Genomic DNA, 18,919 nt, shown 5'->3' on the forward strand with positions numbered 1-18,919 from the left:
CTGTTATAAAAAGAATGCAGCAGATGTTTATATCTATACACATATATAAGCAGTTCAAGAAATTTTGGAAGGTCAAGAATAATTTTGAATCGAAAAATATCAGTTTTTTTTAGCTTTGTTAAAATTGCATAATTTACAAGGGGGGGGGGAAATACATATATATATATATATATATATATATATACAGACATGCCAGTATTGGCTTAAAGCTAGTCAGTAGTGATGATGTTCAGCTTTGCCATGGAAAGCCAAAAATCCACTCAAAATTTAATTTTAATTTAATTAATTCATTTAATTTTTTAAAAATTTTAATTCAAAGTTCATTAAATAGTAATGCTAATGCAGCATGCTAATTCATTGTTATGGTAAAAATTGATACAATTTTATAAAAATAATAATAAAAACAAGTAAAAAACAACAAGAAAATCAAAGACCAGACTTTTTAAATCAATTTCCGTAGTATATTAAGAGTGTATCCCACTTCCGTGATTCATTGCTGTGGTCTGCAGAAACTACAAACAACCCAAAGCAGTTGGGAATTCTGTGTGTGTGTGTATATATATATATAATTTGGCAAAATAGTTCTGTAGAGAGTAGAAAATTATTTTACAATCATAATTAAGTATTCATTTTTTGTATAACATAGTCACTTTAAGCATTACATGCAACTAATGCATTTCCAATGGGAATATTTATATTAAAAAGAAATATTTGAGGTTTTCGGCAGAGGGTTTTTGAGTTGACAGTTTAAACCGTCAAAAACTGCTATGCATCAAAAAACCTGCCAACCCTACCAGTAGTGCATGTTCCATTCATTATTTTTCACTAGTAAAGCTGTCATCTGTATATGCCAAGACTCATAGTTACTTTTCCACAATGCGTCTATCTTCCCGAATGTAAGGGGTAAAGGCTGTCATCACCTTTTGTCACTACATTCTTTCTTATCTCAAAAAAAAATCCTTGCTTAGACTAAAGGCGTAAGCCTGGAGCCCATAACATATCAACACCAGGGAATAAATCCATAGACACATGTAGTGTAATAGAAACATACACAAAATGAAATAAAACGGGATTATCACAAAGATACAAATGTGCATACAGTAAGAAGGCCAAATAGCAACTATCAAATAGCCCACGTCACCACATCAGGGCACTGTACTCAATACGAAAAATGCATTACATAAAATTAACAGAAATAGACATGATAGTATATCTCATCAAATGCAATCAATGAAAATGTAGGAAATATCCAAAAATGAAAAATATGTTGAATAATTGTTTAAAGAAACAAAAACATTAAAAAATTATTCAATTTTTGGTTTCTGATTCTTAGTTTCAAATAAAACTACATGGTCTAATAAAATATTGAAAACTATGTGAAATGATAAATTTTTTAAAAATGGTTTGCAAATAAAATAAAAGATTGCATGCAGTTCCAGAAAAACACAAAATCAGATAGAAACACAAAAATCAGATTGATCATAGCTGATGGCTCAATGTTAGAGAGAAAGTTTCTACCAATTTGGAGGGGGAGGGGGGGGGGAAAGGAGTTAAATATAAAAAAAAAAAAAAATAAACAATTATTACCTCTGTATACAAATCTACACTTGACATTGCTCCATGATTATATACAACTTTCTCCTTTACATCAATTTTATAATAACCTTCACATCTAGCACAACCAGATAAATGTGTTCTTGAACTTTCCTCTTTTTTCTTTTTCTTTGATGGTGATGGTAGACTAGGTATTATAGTTAAGCTAATAACTTTGATGTGTTGTATCTAGGGATGGGATGAATAGTGATTTGGCTGAATACCAAATATTCGGCTAAAACATTAGTAGAACCTAAATAATACCAAATATTAATTTTCTTAAAATTCATCACAATCACAAATAAAATTGATGTTTTTAATTGAAAATAAATATTGGGGTAATTTTAAATGATTGATATAGAATTTTATTATGCAATTAATTATTTAAATAAATATTTAAAAAAACTGGTAATTGAAGGATTTCTATTGCCATGGTACTGACAATAAAATTTAACGATAATATATGTATATTGTATTTCAATATTACTTACAGAATCAATTTTTTTTCAACACTTGTTACCAATTTTACATACAGTTAAGAAAATTTTAACCATCATTTACTCTTAACTAGTAATGCATCATAAAATTTAGGACATTTTCTTATTTTTCCTCTCTAGATTTTCTTTCTCTCACCCTGACACAAACTTTTTCATGTACATTACACAAAATATAATCAGTAAATTTTTAATTTATGGGAAAAATTCCAATCAATATAATTTTTTAACATTAGCTTGATGTAAATACATTTGCATTGATATTTGGCCGAATACCTAAGCCTTATTTGGTAAAAAAAAATATTCTGCAAAACAGTCGAATACCAAATATTCGTCCCATCCCTAGTTGTATCATCACAAACTGCATCATGAAATAATTTTTTTAAACTAAATTATTGATAAAAAACCTGACAAAGTATGACAGATAGGGAATATCAAAATATGGTAATATTATCTATTTAATATACTAAAACAATAAAGTTGCATAAAAATAAGGATATATCCTTTTATCAAATTTTATTCTTATGAAACTGCTATTAAATAATTTGTTTACTTCAATGGACAAATGCAAAAAATAATGTACTATACATCTTAATTCTGATTATAATAGGCTACTATGTGTGTTATTTATTTATACAATATTGTTGGCCCTGGGGCCTATACAAGAGGATGCGATTGAAAATGACAAAGATATTGTTTGATATTAGACAAAAAACTAGTGATAGTGGGAGATTCAACAATAGAGCTTGGGAGTTTGTTCCATTCACCAATGGTATGAGGAGAGAAGCTGTATTTAAAGCAGTCAGTGGAAGCAAAAATAAGTTTTAATTTAAGATAATGGTAGAGTCTTCTAGAGATGTAGGATGGTTTGGCTAAGGTACCAGAGGTATCTATGTTGAATTGACCAAGAAAAATTTTATAAAACAATGTTGATCGAAAAATGAAACGAAGAGTAGAGAGAGGGAGAAGATGAAGTTTGTTTTTAAGTTCGGACACGGAAACGAAAGATGACCAGCAGTCGTGAGCAAATCGGGTGGATTTATTTTGGATTCATTTGAGTTTATCTATATTGCTGGAGGTGAGGGTCCCAGATTTCAGCGGCATAGGAAAGAACGGGGTAGATATAAGTTTGGTGACAGAGAAGTCGGATATCCTTAGTGGAGTGTTTAAGGTTGCAGCAGAAAAAGAAAAGTTAGTTCAGACACTTCTGGTAAATGTAGTCATGTTTGTTGGAACGTAGGTTGGGTGAGATTATGACACTGAGGTATTTGATTTGAGAAACTTGAGATAACATTAAATTATTGATGGAGTAAGAGTATTCAAGAGGGAGTAATTTACGGGTAACTTTCATGTGAACTTTTTTTGAGATATTGATTGGCATTTGTTGTAAAGAACACCAGTCCGCAATGGAAGCCAGGTTATGTTGCAGAAGTTCTTGATCAGATTGATGGTGAATGATACGGTAAATTACACAGTCAAATAATGTAGTGGTGCAGTTGAGGGAATCTGGAAGGTCATTGATGTAAATTAAGAAAAGTAACGGGGAGAGGACCGATCCTTGAGGGGTCCCAGACTTTATGGGGGCAGATGGGGAGTTATGATAATTAAAATGGACAAACTGTTTACGATGTTTTAGGAAAGCTTCCACCCAATTAAGTAATTGTACGTTAAGGCCAAGGCATGAGAGTTTAAGTAGAAGTTTATTATGGAGAACTTTATCAAAGGCTTTAGAGACATCTAGGAAAACGATATCAGTTGGTAAGTTTTTATCAATGCCTCCCGAGAGGTCGTGGATGGAGAGAGCCAATTGAGAGGTAGTAGGGAGAGATTGTCTAAAACCATATTGGTTAGGGGGAAAAAAAGTTTATGGAGTCCAAGTGGATACAGATTTCTTTTGCTACAATATGTTCAAATATTTTACAGTAGTATTCAAACATTAAACAGGATTAAAAGATGGTCGGCGACTTCATCAGCACAGAATTTAAGAATAAATTTGGGATGTCATCGGGGCTAAAAGAATAGGGTTTCAGTTTTTTCAACAATTTTAGGATACCCTGTTTGGAGAATGATATTGGGGGTGAGTTGTGGATAGAATCAAAAAAAGAGTATTGGGGAGGGGTCTATTGAGAAAACCGAGAAGAACGCTAAATTGAATTCGGCAGCCATCTCTGAAGGAGAAGATGTACAATACCGTATTCGTGGGGTTTACGTTCCGGGAGTGGCAGCGAATACTGAAATCTGCAAATAACCGAAACCATCACCGGTTTTTTCTGTACATCTCGTTCATTGAATATCATGAGAAAGAGCAGGTTGACACAGAGGTAGAAGGGAATGTAAAAGAGGGTGCAGCGACTGTTGCCGATATTTCTGACAGAATGTTGTGATTTCTGTTTGCCGTTTCTTCTGTTGGAGTATGTTGACAAGGCTTCCTCTACCAATTTTTCTACATGTGAAAAAAGCAAAATGGAGGGGTCTATGTCATGAAAATAATCTATTGCTGATTTGAGCTTGGGAAGCCTTTCCGCTATGTTACTTTTGGTGAACTTGCCTTCTACTTCTTTATCTTAATCTTTTTTTATCTGGTACCTATTCAGTTTCAGGACCAGTCAGCTGCATTAATTCCTCCTCGGTCCATTATCAAAAGAACTTTGAATAGCATGTATTCACTCTCAAGGTACCTCCTGACTTCTGGAACGAAACACTGTTTAAACCAGTGATTCCCAATGTGGGCATTAATGTCCCTTGCGGGGCGATAAAATGTTCCAGGGGGGCAATAGAAGCTACGGGTGTAGCATAGGATCCTATGGGTTAGATTGCATTGGGCGGTGATGGGAGAAAAAATTTGTGAAGAATAGGGCGATGGGATGAAAAAGATTGGGAAACTGGTTTAAACTAATCCAGGAAAAGTGTTTTCATAGTCCAAGCCTTTTTATTGTTTTCCCAAAATACTGGGAGCTTTGGCTTATCCTTCCCTTTAATGTTCACGGATTTGCAGATTTGAAAATGATGGTGGGCTTTAACATGTACCCATATGCATTTACGCAAAACAACATAGTAAGTCTATCTCTACTTGCCTTAAAACCCAGGAGCTCGCTTTTCTTATCTTGCTTAACTTCTTCACTGCATTTTCTTCCAAAATAGTGTAGTTTCGTTAGCGTTAAACACCTGCTGAGGTGCATAACCCTTCTCTTCAATAATTTTCTACCATCTTTGGAAATTTTTTCTAGCTGCCTCCTGGTTGGCAGAGGCTTGATTGCCAGTGATTTTTACATTGTGTGATCTGAATAGTTTCCTTTAAATCTATTAAACAACCTTTACTTGAAAAAAATTCTAATGAAAGACGTTTCACCAGCTTTTTCCTTATGTAAGAGTAAAATTTTATGCCTTTTCTATTATAATATTACAATCAATTGGAATACCTTTTTGTACCAGTTTTGCACCCACAAAAAAAAGCATTTTCTTTACGAGAAATACGTGGATCTCATAGGAGCTGCAAAGTTTTGACTGCCGTGAGTGCAGCTACAACCACTGCTGAATGAATTTCAGAGAGATTCCTTTTTCTTGATATATCTCACCATAGATTCGTTGATTCCGTAATGGTGGACCACAGCAGGTATTGACCAAGCAGTCAATATACACAATTTTTCTTGTCAAGTTTTCACTTTTATTTGTCTTTTTAAAGCATTATCAGTAGCACTAGAATGATGAGCCATCCTAAACAAGTATAACTCAAACTTTGTAAACAAAACACGTGAATGACGATTGCTGCGTGCTGTCAAAAAAAAATTTCCAATACAGGAAAAAAAAACTGCGAATACGGAAACCATGAATATGGGGGGGGGGGGCAAATATATATTTATATCAACTTCTGAGGGAAGTGGGACCAACAGATTCAGGTCTAAGGTAACTCCAGAATTTTGTTGGATTAGTTTTTAAGAAATGGGGTAGAGAATGAGAGAGGTATCTGGTCTTTTGGGCAAAAATGATGTTTCTGAGGTCTCGAATGGAGGCTGAAATTAAGGATTTGAGTGAATTGGATTTGTTGGTTTTATATTTGAAAGGGATACGGCAAATTTTCCTCTTTAGATGAATAATGTCTCTGGTGATCCACGGATTAAAAAAATACTTAGAAGAAACTTTTTTAATTGGAACTGTAGCTAAGCATTTGTCTATAATACATTTAAAAGAGGTCCAGAGGGTGTGGATATTGTTAGAAGAGGATATGGATAGGAAATCACTGAAGTGAGAGCAAAGAATATTTTTCATAAGTGGATAATTTGCCTTGTTGAAATTACGTTTAGGGGCGAGTTTGTAGGATAGGATAGAGTGGAGGAGAGAAAAGTTAATGACTGGGATTTTATGGTCGGAGCAACCCTCAAAGATGGAAGTAGAAAGGATTGAAATTTGATTGGAGGTAACGATAAGATCTAAGGTAGAGCTGGAGTAAAAGGTGGTTTTTCTGGGCTCTAAAATGGATTGGATCAAGTTGAATTTAAGGAAGATATCTAAAACTTTGTTATTAATTCTGTGATTGCCAGACAGGGATTCCATATTTTTCTAGTCAATACCAGGAAGATTCCAGTCTCCCGAGATAATAGTACAATGAGTATTGGAAAACTTTTAAAGAATAATTTCCAGTTGTTCAAAAAGGTGGAAGTCTGGAGAGGGAGGGAAATAGACAGAAAAGATGGCAAGTGGGGAACAGTTGGGTTGAAGCCATTCGGCTCAACCCCCCCCCCGGAGAGTTTGTCTATTCGAAAAATAATTGTAATCAGGTGGTAAAATTTCAGAATTAGAGATTGTATTATTTAGCCATGATTCTGTAATGCCCAGAAAATGGGAGTTATGGATGAATAGAAATGATTCAAGAAAATCTGTTCTATTTTTCAGGCTGCGAGTGTTAATAGTTCCCAATAGAAAGGTTCTCAATACAAACATACTACAATAGTTTTAACCAATCTTCCAGAAATTTTACAAACAGACCACAACTTAAACAAAATAGGCTCCTTGAAAATGTCAAAATTAGTCGAAAAATTGTTAAAGTGCTTCTCATTCATGCCAGAACAACATGAAAAACATTTTCTAAGGCATTTTCTTCTCACTAAAAAGAGACTAAACTGACCAATAGTGGGTGACTATTATTTAACTGTGAATGTTTCGACAGCTGGCTGATGCAAAAAATAAATTCAACTGCCTTTGCGGGGAATTAAACCCATGTTCTCTCATTTGACTACAAAGGCAATGAATCCTCCCTCCTTAGAGCTTGTGTGTGCTGAACAGGACTGCACATGATGAACGGCCAGACTTAACTCAGACCAAAGCTTATATTACCACACTGCCACCAGATGGCAAACATGCTAAAACACTGTTCATGATTTCTGCATTCACTATTTTTCCTGGCAAATGCCAGGTATTTTTGCTACTACAAAAAGAATTAAATGCATTTTATACATTATCATCTTATTATCTTTATACAGTGCCTAGAAAGAGTATCTAGAAAGTCCCTGCTTGTCTTGGACAAAAACTTCAGAATGCAAAAATGTTTTGAATGAGGAAAATATCTATATCGTGGAAGCGGAAAGAGTCCAGTGGAAGTTGTTGAATAAGAAGTAATGAAAGAAAAATATATCAAGTTAGAAAAGGGTAGAGTAGCTGAAGAAGAAAGAGTGAGAAGTAGGAGTTGTGGGCAAAGAAACATTTAATGTGAAAAATTTAGAGCTCTAGTTTTTAGTAAAATTCAATAAAAGACAGCAGATAATAAAAACAAAAACATGAAAATGCAGCATTTTAAGAAAAAGGGAAGAAATATTGAAGACTTGTATTATGAACAAATAAAGAAAAATCATATACAAAAATCATTTGAAAACAATGATTTTTTATTATTACGTTATTTCAAATTACGTTAATTCAAAAATGCCATGAATGCTTAAGTAATATTGAATTCAAAATTTATTGAATTAAGTCTATTTTTAATTTAAAAAACCCCGAAGTATTTTTGCTTGGCACAATTTTGACCTACAATGATTGGAATTGATTTTTTATTCTACTAATTTTACTAAAAAAAGAAAGGATATGAGGATGATCGACCCAATGTGTGTCATTAAGCCAGTATCCCTGTGTATCATCTTGCAAAAGAGCATCGTAACTTCGCTGGGCATATTCCACATCTTCACTGTCAATGCCACTGTTCAAGAAACCATACAATATATTCATTTCTTCTATTAATGTCCGTTTCGGAAATACCTTTGTCTCTCTTTTTGGGATATCTTTTTTAATGAAAAAGTATTTTTCTTTCTCATGAGACACTTTTTTATGCTTACGTTTTCGTGTCTTATGCTCTGGTTCAAATGTTGTAAAAACTGGTTTTATAGATGGAGTAGTGAGGCCCTTAGTGTATTCATGATCTATTACTGCCTGAATAGGACTATCATCTTTAAGAGAGTCTGTCTCATTTTTATGGGAAAACAACTTGGCAGGAAGTAAAGCTTTGTTCTCATTCAATCGAGGCAAACAATAGCTATGCTCTGATATCAACTGATCAGTTATACTCATATCATCCTTTACACTAAACGTTGACTCTGTATCACACAAATCACTCATATAACCTTCTTCAAACTGCAATATTTCATCTGCAGATAATGTAGTTTCTGGACTATAAACTTGCTCATTAAAAGATACTTGTTTGTCGATGATAGAATCTGTATTCTGCTTATATTCAGCAATTTCTTTCTCTGACGATGAATACATAAATTGTTTCTCATCAACAGAGCTGCTTCTATAACTCAAACAGGATGATGCTAATGCCATTAAAGCATGAGAAGCTTCAATAGTCCGTGAATCTTCATTATATGTTTCTTCCTGTGATCGATTAACAGGAACACTTTCGGATACAATTTTAGAGGCACTTAGGTTGTCGCCATTGAATGACTTGAAATGATGAACTGAAGCAATGTCTGGCAATGATTTTTGATCACTGTTATTTTCACTTGACTTATCAGATTGTAAATTGACATCAGTACTCTCTTCATCTAAACATGGCTTACTAACTGGTGTGGTGTCAATAGAATCATTTATCAGCTCCCTGCACAAATAAATACAATAGATTTAGAAATTATAAAAAAGAAAGAAAATACTATTTAAACCCATATAATCAATTTCAAAGAACAAAAATTTATATTATGTATCTTATCTAATAAGAGAACATCCTATAAAATGTATCAAAATTTTTTATTTCATTTGTGAGGTTGAACTGTAGAATCAAATTAACCCTTTGACTGAGCATAAAATTTTTTGTTTTTGAGTCTCATTACTTTTTTATATATATAATTAAGGGAAAACTATTTAAAAATATATTTATTGAGGGATCATCATCTCAGAAAATTGAGTATATAATTTTTTAAGAAGTCACATCATTTATTTTATTGGAAATTCAATTCTTACAATATTTTGCTGATCATTCATAGATGATTGAGCAGTTAAAGGGTTAAACTAGAAATGTGGAAAAGGTAGTTCATTCTAGTTGAAAAGCTTCATTCAACAAAGTCGATGAAGGGGGAAAAACTACTGAAATTAAAATGGAAAAAATAATTATAATGACTGAACAACCCCCAATAAATACATAATTGTTTTTCATTTAATAATATGAATTACTAGCTATAATACCCGGCGCTGCCCGGGTTTTCTTCAATGAGGCTGTTACAAACACATGATATCTCCCTCTTTCTTTGAGGGACATGCAAACCGTGTCCAAGTTAACCAATATGGCGACTTCCTGTGCAACTCATGAAATAAACAAATCTAGATTTAAAGAAACATAGAAATGAATATATACTTTTCTTTCCTTTTTTAATGTATTCCTGAGTGCTATGTATTTCTATTCCCCCCCCCCCCCCAAACTTTAAGTTATCTATTTCTGCCTGTTTCAGCTTTCAAAAATGCTTAATTAAAGCCGTGGAATTTTTTTGATGTACTTTTTATTGGCCCATAATTAATTTTAAAACAACCTAAACTGTATGAATTGATGCAGTTGAATATCAAAAGATAATACGGAGACATTAATTTTTCATGCTTGAGAAGAGATAAATAAAAAGTTGAAATCAATGTTATTGCATTGGATATTCAACTCAAAATTAGGTCCGGCTAATTACTTCATATTCAATCTCCTGGGCTTCGTATATCTCTAAGCAAACACAATATTTCAGAAATCGGGAATTCTATACAATTTTTAAAATTATTGATGTGGGGGAAAACCCCACCAAATTTCAGCATTTCTACAGTAAAATCTGCAATTTTAACAGTGATTTCTATGAGTCTCACCCTTTTCCTGACCCTCAAAGCGATGGGGATGATGATTATGGCGTCTATTCAAAAAGCCTCATTACTGAGAGTATTGAAATGTAATTGTATTGAATAGTAGTATTGTGTAGTATTGAAAGTATTGGCAAACCATTGTAAAGGCATATACACGTCTGAAGCGCATTGCTAGGGAACCACGGTAACCAAAGTAAACGTTTGGAAAGTGATTGTTGAGGCCCGAAATCAATTGTTGCCCTACAGTTTTTTGCCCATTTGGGGCACTTACCCTGCTCTGACAAAAATTTAAAGTAGCCTATCGTTTAAGTCGGGTCCCATTTGGTATATATGCAAAATTTGGCGACGATCCATCTAAAATTGTAGATTTGTATAGAGAACATACATACACACAGACAGACAGAAAATCAATTATATATATATATATATAGATATTTTTCTTTAAAAACCTTATTACTGTAACTAATAAACAACAGATACACATTTTGTCATTTCACCAAATAAAGTTATTATTATTTAATAAAGGAGATAATAAGTAATTCATAATCGCCTCGAGAAACATCACAGGATAATTTGTTTTTTCTTCTGTAATTAAAATTTGTATTTGTTCATCATTATTAACTTTTTAGTTTCATACATATCAATCAAATTTCTATCGATAATTCATTTTATTAAACTTCATTTTTATCAAAAATGTCTATTTTGATCATAGAAAATGGATAAAGATGTTAAATTAGGGCAGATCAAATTAAAAGCTAATATTATTTCTCAATATATGATCATATAATTATCATTATTACAATATAATTATGTATCATAAATATAATTATCATTAACTAATGATTACATGGAAATAAATTCAAATATAATAAGTAATGACCTGTCTTTTTCACTTTTTTCCTTTAGACAAGAATCATTTTCTGGTTCTTCATTGATATCTGTCAGTGGTAAAACTGAATCTTTTTCTTTCGTTTCAGATGGAGTTTCATCGGCTGTTTCTATATCTGATTCAACTTCACTTTCATCAGATGCATAGTCTGATTCAGCTGATATATGACTACTAGCTTCGGAACTCTCATCAGATGACTCTTCATTGTCTGGGTGTAAAAAATATAGTTAAATACAATCAATATTTGAATACAGTAAAGTCCCTCTTTAACTATTACCACCCCTGATTGGGTCATCCCCTCTTTTACAAATGATTTTTTCTTGTCCCACCAGTCCACAAAAAAGAAGTTTTACTGTATATACACAAAATTATTAAAGCCAAATACAAAATAAACAACACCCGACACATTTTGACACCTGTTGTCAAAGGTATACAACTTATGTTATTGTTTTTGAGGACAAAAAAATAATATGCAGCAAACTTTGTTAATATGAGCAGTAAAAACCTAGCATTTGCCTCTATCAACTGTTACTCAAAGTATAAATGACGAAATGAAAATTTAGTTTCAATAAATAACACCAGGGAAATTGGAAGCACATAATAAAAATTATAATATCAATCTACCAATTACATTTATCACCAATTCCATATAAATTATACTGGGGCTTGCAGCCCACTTTTGTAATGGAATATTTTTACGCTATACCTCAAGAGGTTTGCAATGCACATAAAAGCCAATGGTGTTGTCTGATAGATATTCCTTGAGACAAATCAAATGACACCATCCTAGTTTTGAACCTTTCCTGGTATGGACACTAGGTGCATGGCCTGAATTCTTAATGAATTTTTTTTAGCTATATCTCAGAAGGTTCACAATGAATATAGATGACAATGTTGTCTGTTGGGCATTTCAAAGACAAACATAATGATACCTACAGATGTTAATGCCTCTTCTGGACTGGGCACCAAACCCGTAGTCCTGCATTCATAACAAAAATTTTTAGGCTATATCACAAGAAGTTAACATTGCAAATGGATGACAATGGTATTGTCTGTTATACACTTCAAAAATAAATCTAATGGTACCCATTTCATCAAGTCAGTATATACCACACAGCTCAAGGCACAAAGAACACATTCATATCAAAACTTGACCACACTGTCCCAATTTTTTCAAATTAGAGCATGCTGGAAAACCATCTTTGTTGTAAGGAACCCCCTGTATTGAGTACCCTGTATTGTGCTATTATGTTGCTAGAAGATGATACTTTGAAAATATAGTCCCTTGTGTGGAGAGGGGATAATAAAATGATTGAGCCCCCAAAATATTTAAGATATGGCAAATTTTCCCATGCAAAATGAACATGTACTAATGAATCTATACTAATATTTTATCTATTTATATCTTTTGCCTGTAAGGGGCCTCATGAAAATGAGATTTGCTGATAAGCTCTGAGAATAAACATGCAAATTAATAAAAAGGCATTTTTAGCAAGATGGGGGACTTAGAAGAATCACTTCACCTTATGGGCCCATGATGCATTTAAGACAGCGCTAATTAACTGTGCACATAACAATTCATAAGTGAATCTGAAAAAAAAAAAACTTGATGAAAGGAAAATGACATGCATACTGTTTTAAACACACACATGGTAGATGTGTTTTTTTAAGCAATACTGGTTACAAAATATTTCAACATGCTGCTGCATTCTGCTCATTCATTTTTGATAACTCACTAAACTGTTCTAAAATATTAATGCTTGCTTTCAAGTCTTATTTTAAATTAAGCAATGATAAGAAGCCAGGATAGAACTGTTTAAAAGTGTAAATTATGACACTTTAAGATATCGTGAAAACATAGACCCTTTGGAAAGTCTTCCTGCCAACAAACTATGAATCTAGTCAATTGAAAAAACTAAGGCAGAGAAGTGAAGCTGCTACTTCTTCTCTACAACATGTGACCAGATTCAGCCAACCTCACATCTTTAGGAAGATATCAAAGTATTTCCCAAATATACAGACAATCTGGGATGATTCTAATGTAGTTTTTTCACAGGAAGCCCACTACGAATACAGAACAACACATAAATAGATTACAAAGGTAACTATAGCCTGATGAAAAAGTATGAACAGAATACAGTATGCTCTTCTTCATCTGTGTTTGTCAAATAAGTTGGTAAAAGTCGCAGAAATAAGTGGGGAAAGGTTTGCGTACTACCTTGTGACCCCCTACATAAGCTGCAGGCTGATAATGATAACTAGGGCTAGTATTTATATGCCCTAAAAACTTCTAAAAAATGCTCTATAAAAAATGCATTTACGCCCTTAAAAAACTGTAAATATGCCTTATAAAACGAACAATGTCTTTAAAAAAATTTTCATTCCTATCTCTGTTAACACTAGTTTTAGAAAAATGATATGATGCAGTCTAAACTGTTTTGACCATTACTTTTTGTATGAACAACAATTCTTCAGAGAGATGGATGGCTTTTTTCTCAGCCCAAGATATCAAAGAAACATTTATTTTCTGGATATTATGCTGAGGTGAACTCGGAAAGAAAAGTCATCTTATCTCCGCCGGGACTCGAACCCAGGCCCTCTTGCATACCGTGCACGTATGAAAAGGAGCATGCGAAAGCACCAGCTTACTGGGGAATTTTACAATCTTAAAGCAACAAAAAGAAAACCAATGAGATTCATCAAGCACCCTTCCAAAATGAGTCAACTTCCCTCATGAGGGTACCCAGCCTGGAGCTCTGTTATACCTCCACCCCATGAGGACCACAAAAAATTTTAATTCATATTCATTTTACCAATGACGAAAATCCAAGGGCCCCAACCAAGGAGCGGGAAGCCAATATGCACATTTTTTTATGGGCCCAATACATGGATTTATAGAAAACTTTTACTGGTAAAGCTACGGAAACAATGAGATTCATCCAGGGCCCCGAAATGAAACCTATCAACTTCCCTATTGGGGACCCCGACCTGGAGCCATATCAACTCCCCCCTGTCCCCGTGAGGGTCACAAAAATTTTTCACTTGTATTAATTTCACAACAAATAAATTCCAGAGCTTACCTGACTGGATTTATCTTGGGCTTCCATTGTTACAAATTTTACAATATTATATAACAAAAAAAACAATGAGATTCACCCCCCCCCCCCAAAATGATTGGATTGTTAATGACCCTCCCACACACACAACCAGACTTGACAACCTCTGAAGAAAAAAAATCCTACTCTATTCATAAAAACTTAACACGGTCTGTTTTCAAATTAACAACAAAAAGAGGTGGGTTGGGGGGGGGGGGGAACACCATACTAAAAATGGATTAGGAAGTTATATAATTACAATTAGAAAAGTAATTGCTGCATGAGAAAAGAATGTATAGTTTAATTTTAAAAAATAAAATGAAAAAATTGTTTGCTTGTGTCTATCTTTTGTTCTACCATACTGTTTTACCTAAAATGAAATATGATTTTGCTCACTGGGACACAGCCCCCGATTACGTGAAAACAAAAATTCTAATTCCAAAATTAAATGGTTGCTAAAGGATTGAAAATAAACTGATATTCATAACTCAAAATTAGACATTATTCTCACCTGAATGATCAATATTAATAGAACTACATCAAGAGCAATATAATTTTTTGTCAAAAATTTACGAAAATCCAAGGTAATCCAAAAAGTAATTTTATAAATTTCAGAATGAAAAAATTAATGATACTCAAATATTGGAAAATAATTGTCCATTATTGTAAATCTATTAAAAATGTGTGAATTATGAACTCAATTTTTGACACAAGTTCATTTAGAAAATTCAGCCGGATTAAAAAATAAATAGAATGCAGTATAATTCATGAAAGCATAAAGGGTTAGGATGGCATGCAAATTTCAGAAAAATATTGATCCATCACACGGATGCTAAAGGATTAAGGCACCACTCAGTATACTGCGTAACATATGTCGCTCGAGACATTGTTTCGGCGCACCAGTGAAAAACTCCCAATGGTGTTTTTCCTCACCACTGGGTATGGCGGCATTTTCAGCTACTGGTTCCATGGAGTGATATCGTTCAATGGACCATCAATTTCTGACACTGACCAGTTTGCGGCGCAGGAAAACATCAATATTAGTGATTCGGAAAAAAAATCATATTTTTAGAAGCAAAAGCGTATAATAGTATTAATTTGCAAAAATCGTACTAAGTACGACAAAATTGTAATGGTTGGCAGGTATGCACAATCATTGGATGTTCCAATCCCATCCTCTGCTTTCATATTTCTTATTACAAAGGAAAGTTTTTCTCTTTTCTCCCTCTTTGTTTTCGGGGGAAGCTTCCTCTTATTTTTCTAGGCAATGCTACTTATCACCATGGGGAATGCCTAGTCTAAGAAAGATCACCCCTTCAGAGAAAAATAAGGACTTTTTCAGGAATGGCTGCAAAAAGTAAGGAGTTATAAGGGCCCTTCCAGAGGGAAATGAAAAGTTAGGACTTTCTAAAAAGTTTGAAAGGATGTATGAACCCTCAGTTATCATTACATAACTTTTACTTAATATTTAAACACATATCAGTTTAGTTATTAGTTTATCACCTATAACAGCTTCAAAATGCTCACTCACCCTCCCAAAAAAAAAACCTTAAGATGTTGATACGAATTGATAAAATAAAAAAATGATAATTATATGTTTTCCCATGTTGTGATAATAAATTACAATTAAAGACAAATATAAAGTAATAAAGCACCTGATGGGTTTGTCACACTTGGCCATTGCGTGAATATGATTTGTGTTTTAACAAATCTACGAACTTAGAAGTTCTAACTTGGTGTGGTATAGAATTATGAAATTGTTTTTGTAAAAAAAATTTGTTAAAGCATCATAACCTTTTGAAACCATGAGTCATTAAAAAATACAATTATCATCTTCATTAAAAATGTTAATAACTGTGAAAGAAAATTATGAACACTATTATTAAATGGACAATGATTACCTGTTTCATTGTCACTTTCACTTTGTGTGCTTTGCTCCTCATATTCCTCTTCAGTTGAAGGCAAATGTTTCTGCTCTACCGCAAATGAATTTTCACTGCTACTTGAATCAGAACCCTCTTCTTTCTCTGCATCTAAAATTAAAAATAGAAATATATTCATTTGATTCACAAAAATGTGTTATTCTAATGCTAAGGAGATAGAAAAGAATGTGGCGCCATAGGCAGAGATAGACTTGAAAGTCTGGGGGTGGCACTATGATGATAATGATGTCAATTCATATATATACAATACACATATACATTACATCAGTCGACTCCCCTTTGGCGTATCTCTGCCCATGTGTGGCGCTGCAGTCGTTAACGAAAACTAACACTTCTCAGAAAAAAGAAAAATCAGTCATTTGTAATTCTGTCCGAACTCAACGATGTTTTATCTTCTTTTGCTATTTAATAAATAATTTAAGAATTTAGAATTTTAGTTGTATGAATAAAATTCTTATTCATTTTCATGTCATTTTGTGAAATGAAAATTGGTGACCTCAGCAACTAACAATGTGCGATTCAACTGAGCAACCAATGGAAATATTTTGGATCGCTGTTAAAGCCTTCCATTTTTGGCCAAACAACCACATCTATGGTTCAAACAATTGGATTCTCAGCAGAGTCCATTAGATAGCCCTATGAAGTGGTCGCAAGACACAATACGATATCACCATCAGATGCAACGTAAGTGTGAACATTGCACGAGTGAAACCAGCACACATTGCAACAGCGATAGTCAAAACAGCGAGCCTATTGTGACTAGTCATGGCAGGGCAAGTCGTCCTCTGAACCGTCTCATTATATAATGCATATATAATTTTGTCCCTATGTGTATATATGCATATATTTTTGGAAAAAAAAGTACTGTAGCACTGCAGTCATTAACAAAAATACAAGCTCTCAGGGAAAAAGAAAAATCAGTAAATCAGTCAGCCGTCATTCTGTTCACATTTAACGATGCCTTATTTTTTTTCGCTATTCATATGAATAAAATTCTCATTGTTCATTTTCATGTTATTTTGTGAAACTAAAAGGATTTTACTGCAATAATTTTAGAATAAAAGAGTTAAATGTAAAAAATTTCCATTATTTTCTTTTCTTTCTGCACTGTATTTCCCTGCTACAGTGAATCTGACTTATAAACCTTCTGATAGCAGAGTGACAAATGAACAGGCTATCATATACAACATATTTGAATTTCTTCCAAGCTGCAAAAGCTCTGTGTGAACGCATTTTCAGCCATGCACAGATTGGAAGAAATGCTGCTGGTGGGTGTTTGTGTTCTGTGTTCCCACATGTAAAACACTTTTATGATTGGATGAGGCTCAAAATTTTCAGCCTCATCCAATCATAAAAGTGTTTTACATGTGGGAACACAGAACACAAACACCCACCAGCAGCATTTCTTCCAATCTGTGCATGGCTGAAAATGCGTTCACACAGAGCTTTTGCAGCTTGGAAGAAATTCAATTATGTTGTATATGATAGCCTGTTCATTTGTCACTCTGCTAAGATCCCAAAATACTGTGTCCAGAGAAACAATAGATCTGTACAGGTAAAAAAAGCTAGATAGCAAGTTAGAGGAGTTACCCACCAGCAAGTGATTATACCTTAACTTTAGGTATAAAAAATAGAAAAGCAAAGCAATTCAAGGTAGTAAAGACTGTTCTTTAAACACAATTATGGTTTAAATAAAACAAAACTCATAGGTAATTATAACTGTGAAATTTTTTTATTTGAATACAGTGAAAAGCAGATATGATTAAAAGTACAGCCTATAAAGTGAATCTTATTATTCTGAGTGATTTGTAAGTAGTGGTTGTCAAAGGACTAATGTAGAAGATACAAAAAATATGCATCTATAAAGAGTTGCAAAATTAGGAAGATTATGCAACAATATTTTTGTCAGTTTTTCTTTCTCTCTAAGAATAAAATTAACGACGGCTAACTGCTATTTATCATCATACATATTCCTCATAAACATGGACATATAAAAAAAATATTTTTTACTCCCTACTTACTTGGGTTTTTTACTTTTCTAAATATACATGCCGGACATGTGATTTCATCTGACTTTTGCCACTTTTGGTGATTGATTTGTCATGGTTCTCTTTCACTGCCAGGGCTTATTTGACCGGAACTTTAAAGTGTAAGTCGTTTAGGAATGGCTAAACAAATCATGCTCTTATGACACTTTCTGATTAGTGGAAAGATGTTAACAAGTTCATAAAGTGAAATCAGCAGTGATAATTTGGAATTCCAACTGTTTCCTCACTCGTCTGAATCATTTTGAGAACACAAAATTCTGTGCAAAAATGTTTTAGTACATGTGTGTTGACCTGCTGTGAACCAAAAATCAATTTTACAACTGAATCTGAAGAAAATAAATATTCCACGGAAAAAATATACATAAAGAGTGAATGAACTACTTTCATGAACCTTTCTTAGAAAACTTAATGCAATAATTTAATTAATTTGGTCAATTTGATTATACATATGGTTTTCAATTTACCCGAGTCAGCAGCAATTTTACTATCTTCATCATCATCAAGAGGTGGTGGTGAAGGAACCTTGATTTTTCTCTTCAATAAATAA

The 18,919-nt window shown here is 33.3% G+C and overlaps 1 protein-coding gene across 1 annotated transcript in view; it reads right to left on the reverse strand.

The window, feature by feature from the left end:
- Set1 (SET domain containing 1) overlaps positions 1 to 18,919 on the reverse strand; it is an 86,345-nt gene that overhangs the window by 18,213 nt on the left and 49,213 nt on the right. Inside the window, exons 7-11 of the mRNA XM_089253032.1 lie at positions 18,837 to 18,906; positions 16,283 to 16,414; positions 11,278 to 11,494; positions 8,162 to 9,168; positions 1,588 to 1,745 (exon numbers count right to left, since the gene is read on the reverse strand). Of these exons, the coding sequence (XP_089109158.1) occupies positions 1,588 to 1,745; positions 8,162 to 9,168; positions 11,278 to 11,494; positions 16,283 to 16,414; positions 18,837 to 18,906 (1,584 nt within the window). The remainder of the gene's footprint in view (positions 1 to 1,587; positions 1,746 to 8,161; positions 9,169 to 11,277; positions 11,495 to 16,282; positions 16,415 to 18,836; positions 18,907 to 18,919) is intronic.

The sequence above is a fragment of the Pholcus phalangioides genome, unplaced genomic scaffold (assembly GCF_987345545.1).
Source record: "Pholcus phalangioides strain wild (caught in Gottingen) unplaced genomic scaffold, Ppha-v1.0 ptg000031l_1, whole genome shotgun sequence".
NCBI classification, from domain to species: Eukaryota; Metazoa; Arthropoda; class Arachnida; order Araneae; family Pholcidae; genus Pholcus; species Pholcus phalangioides.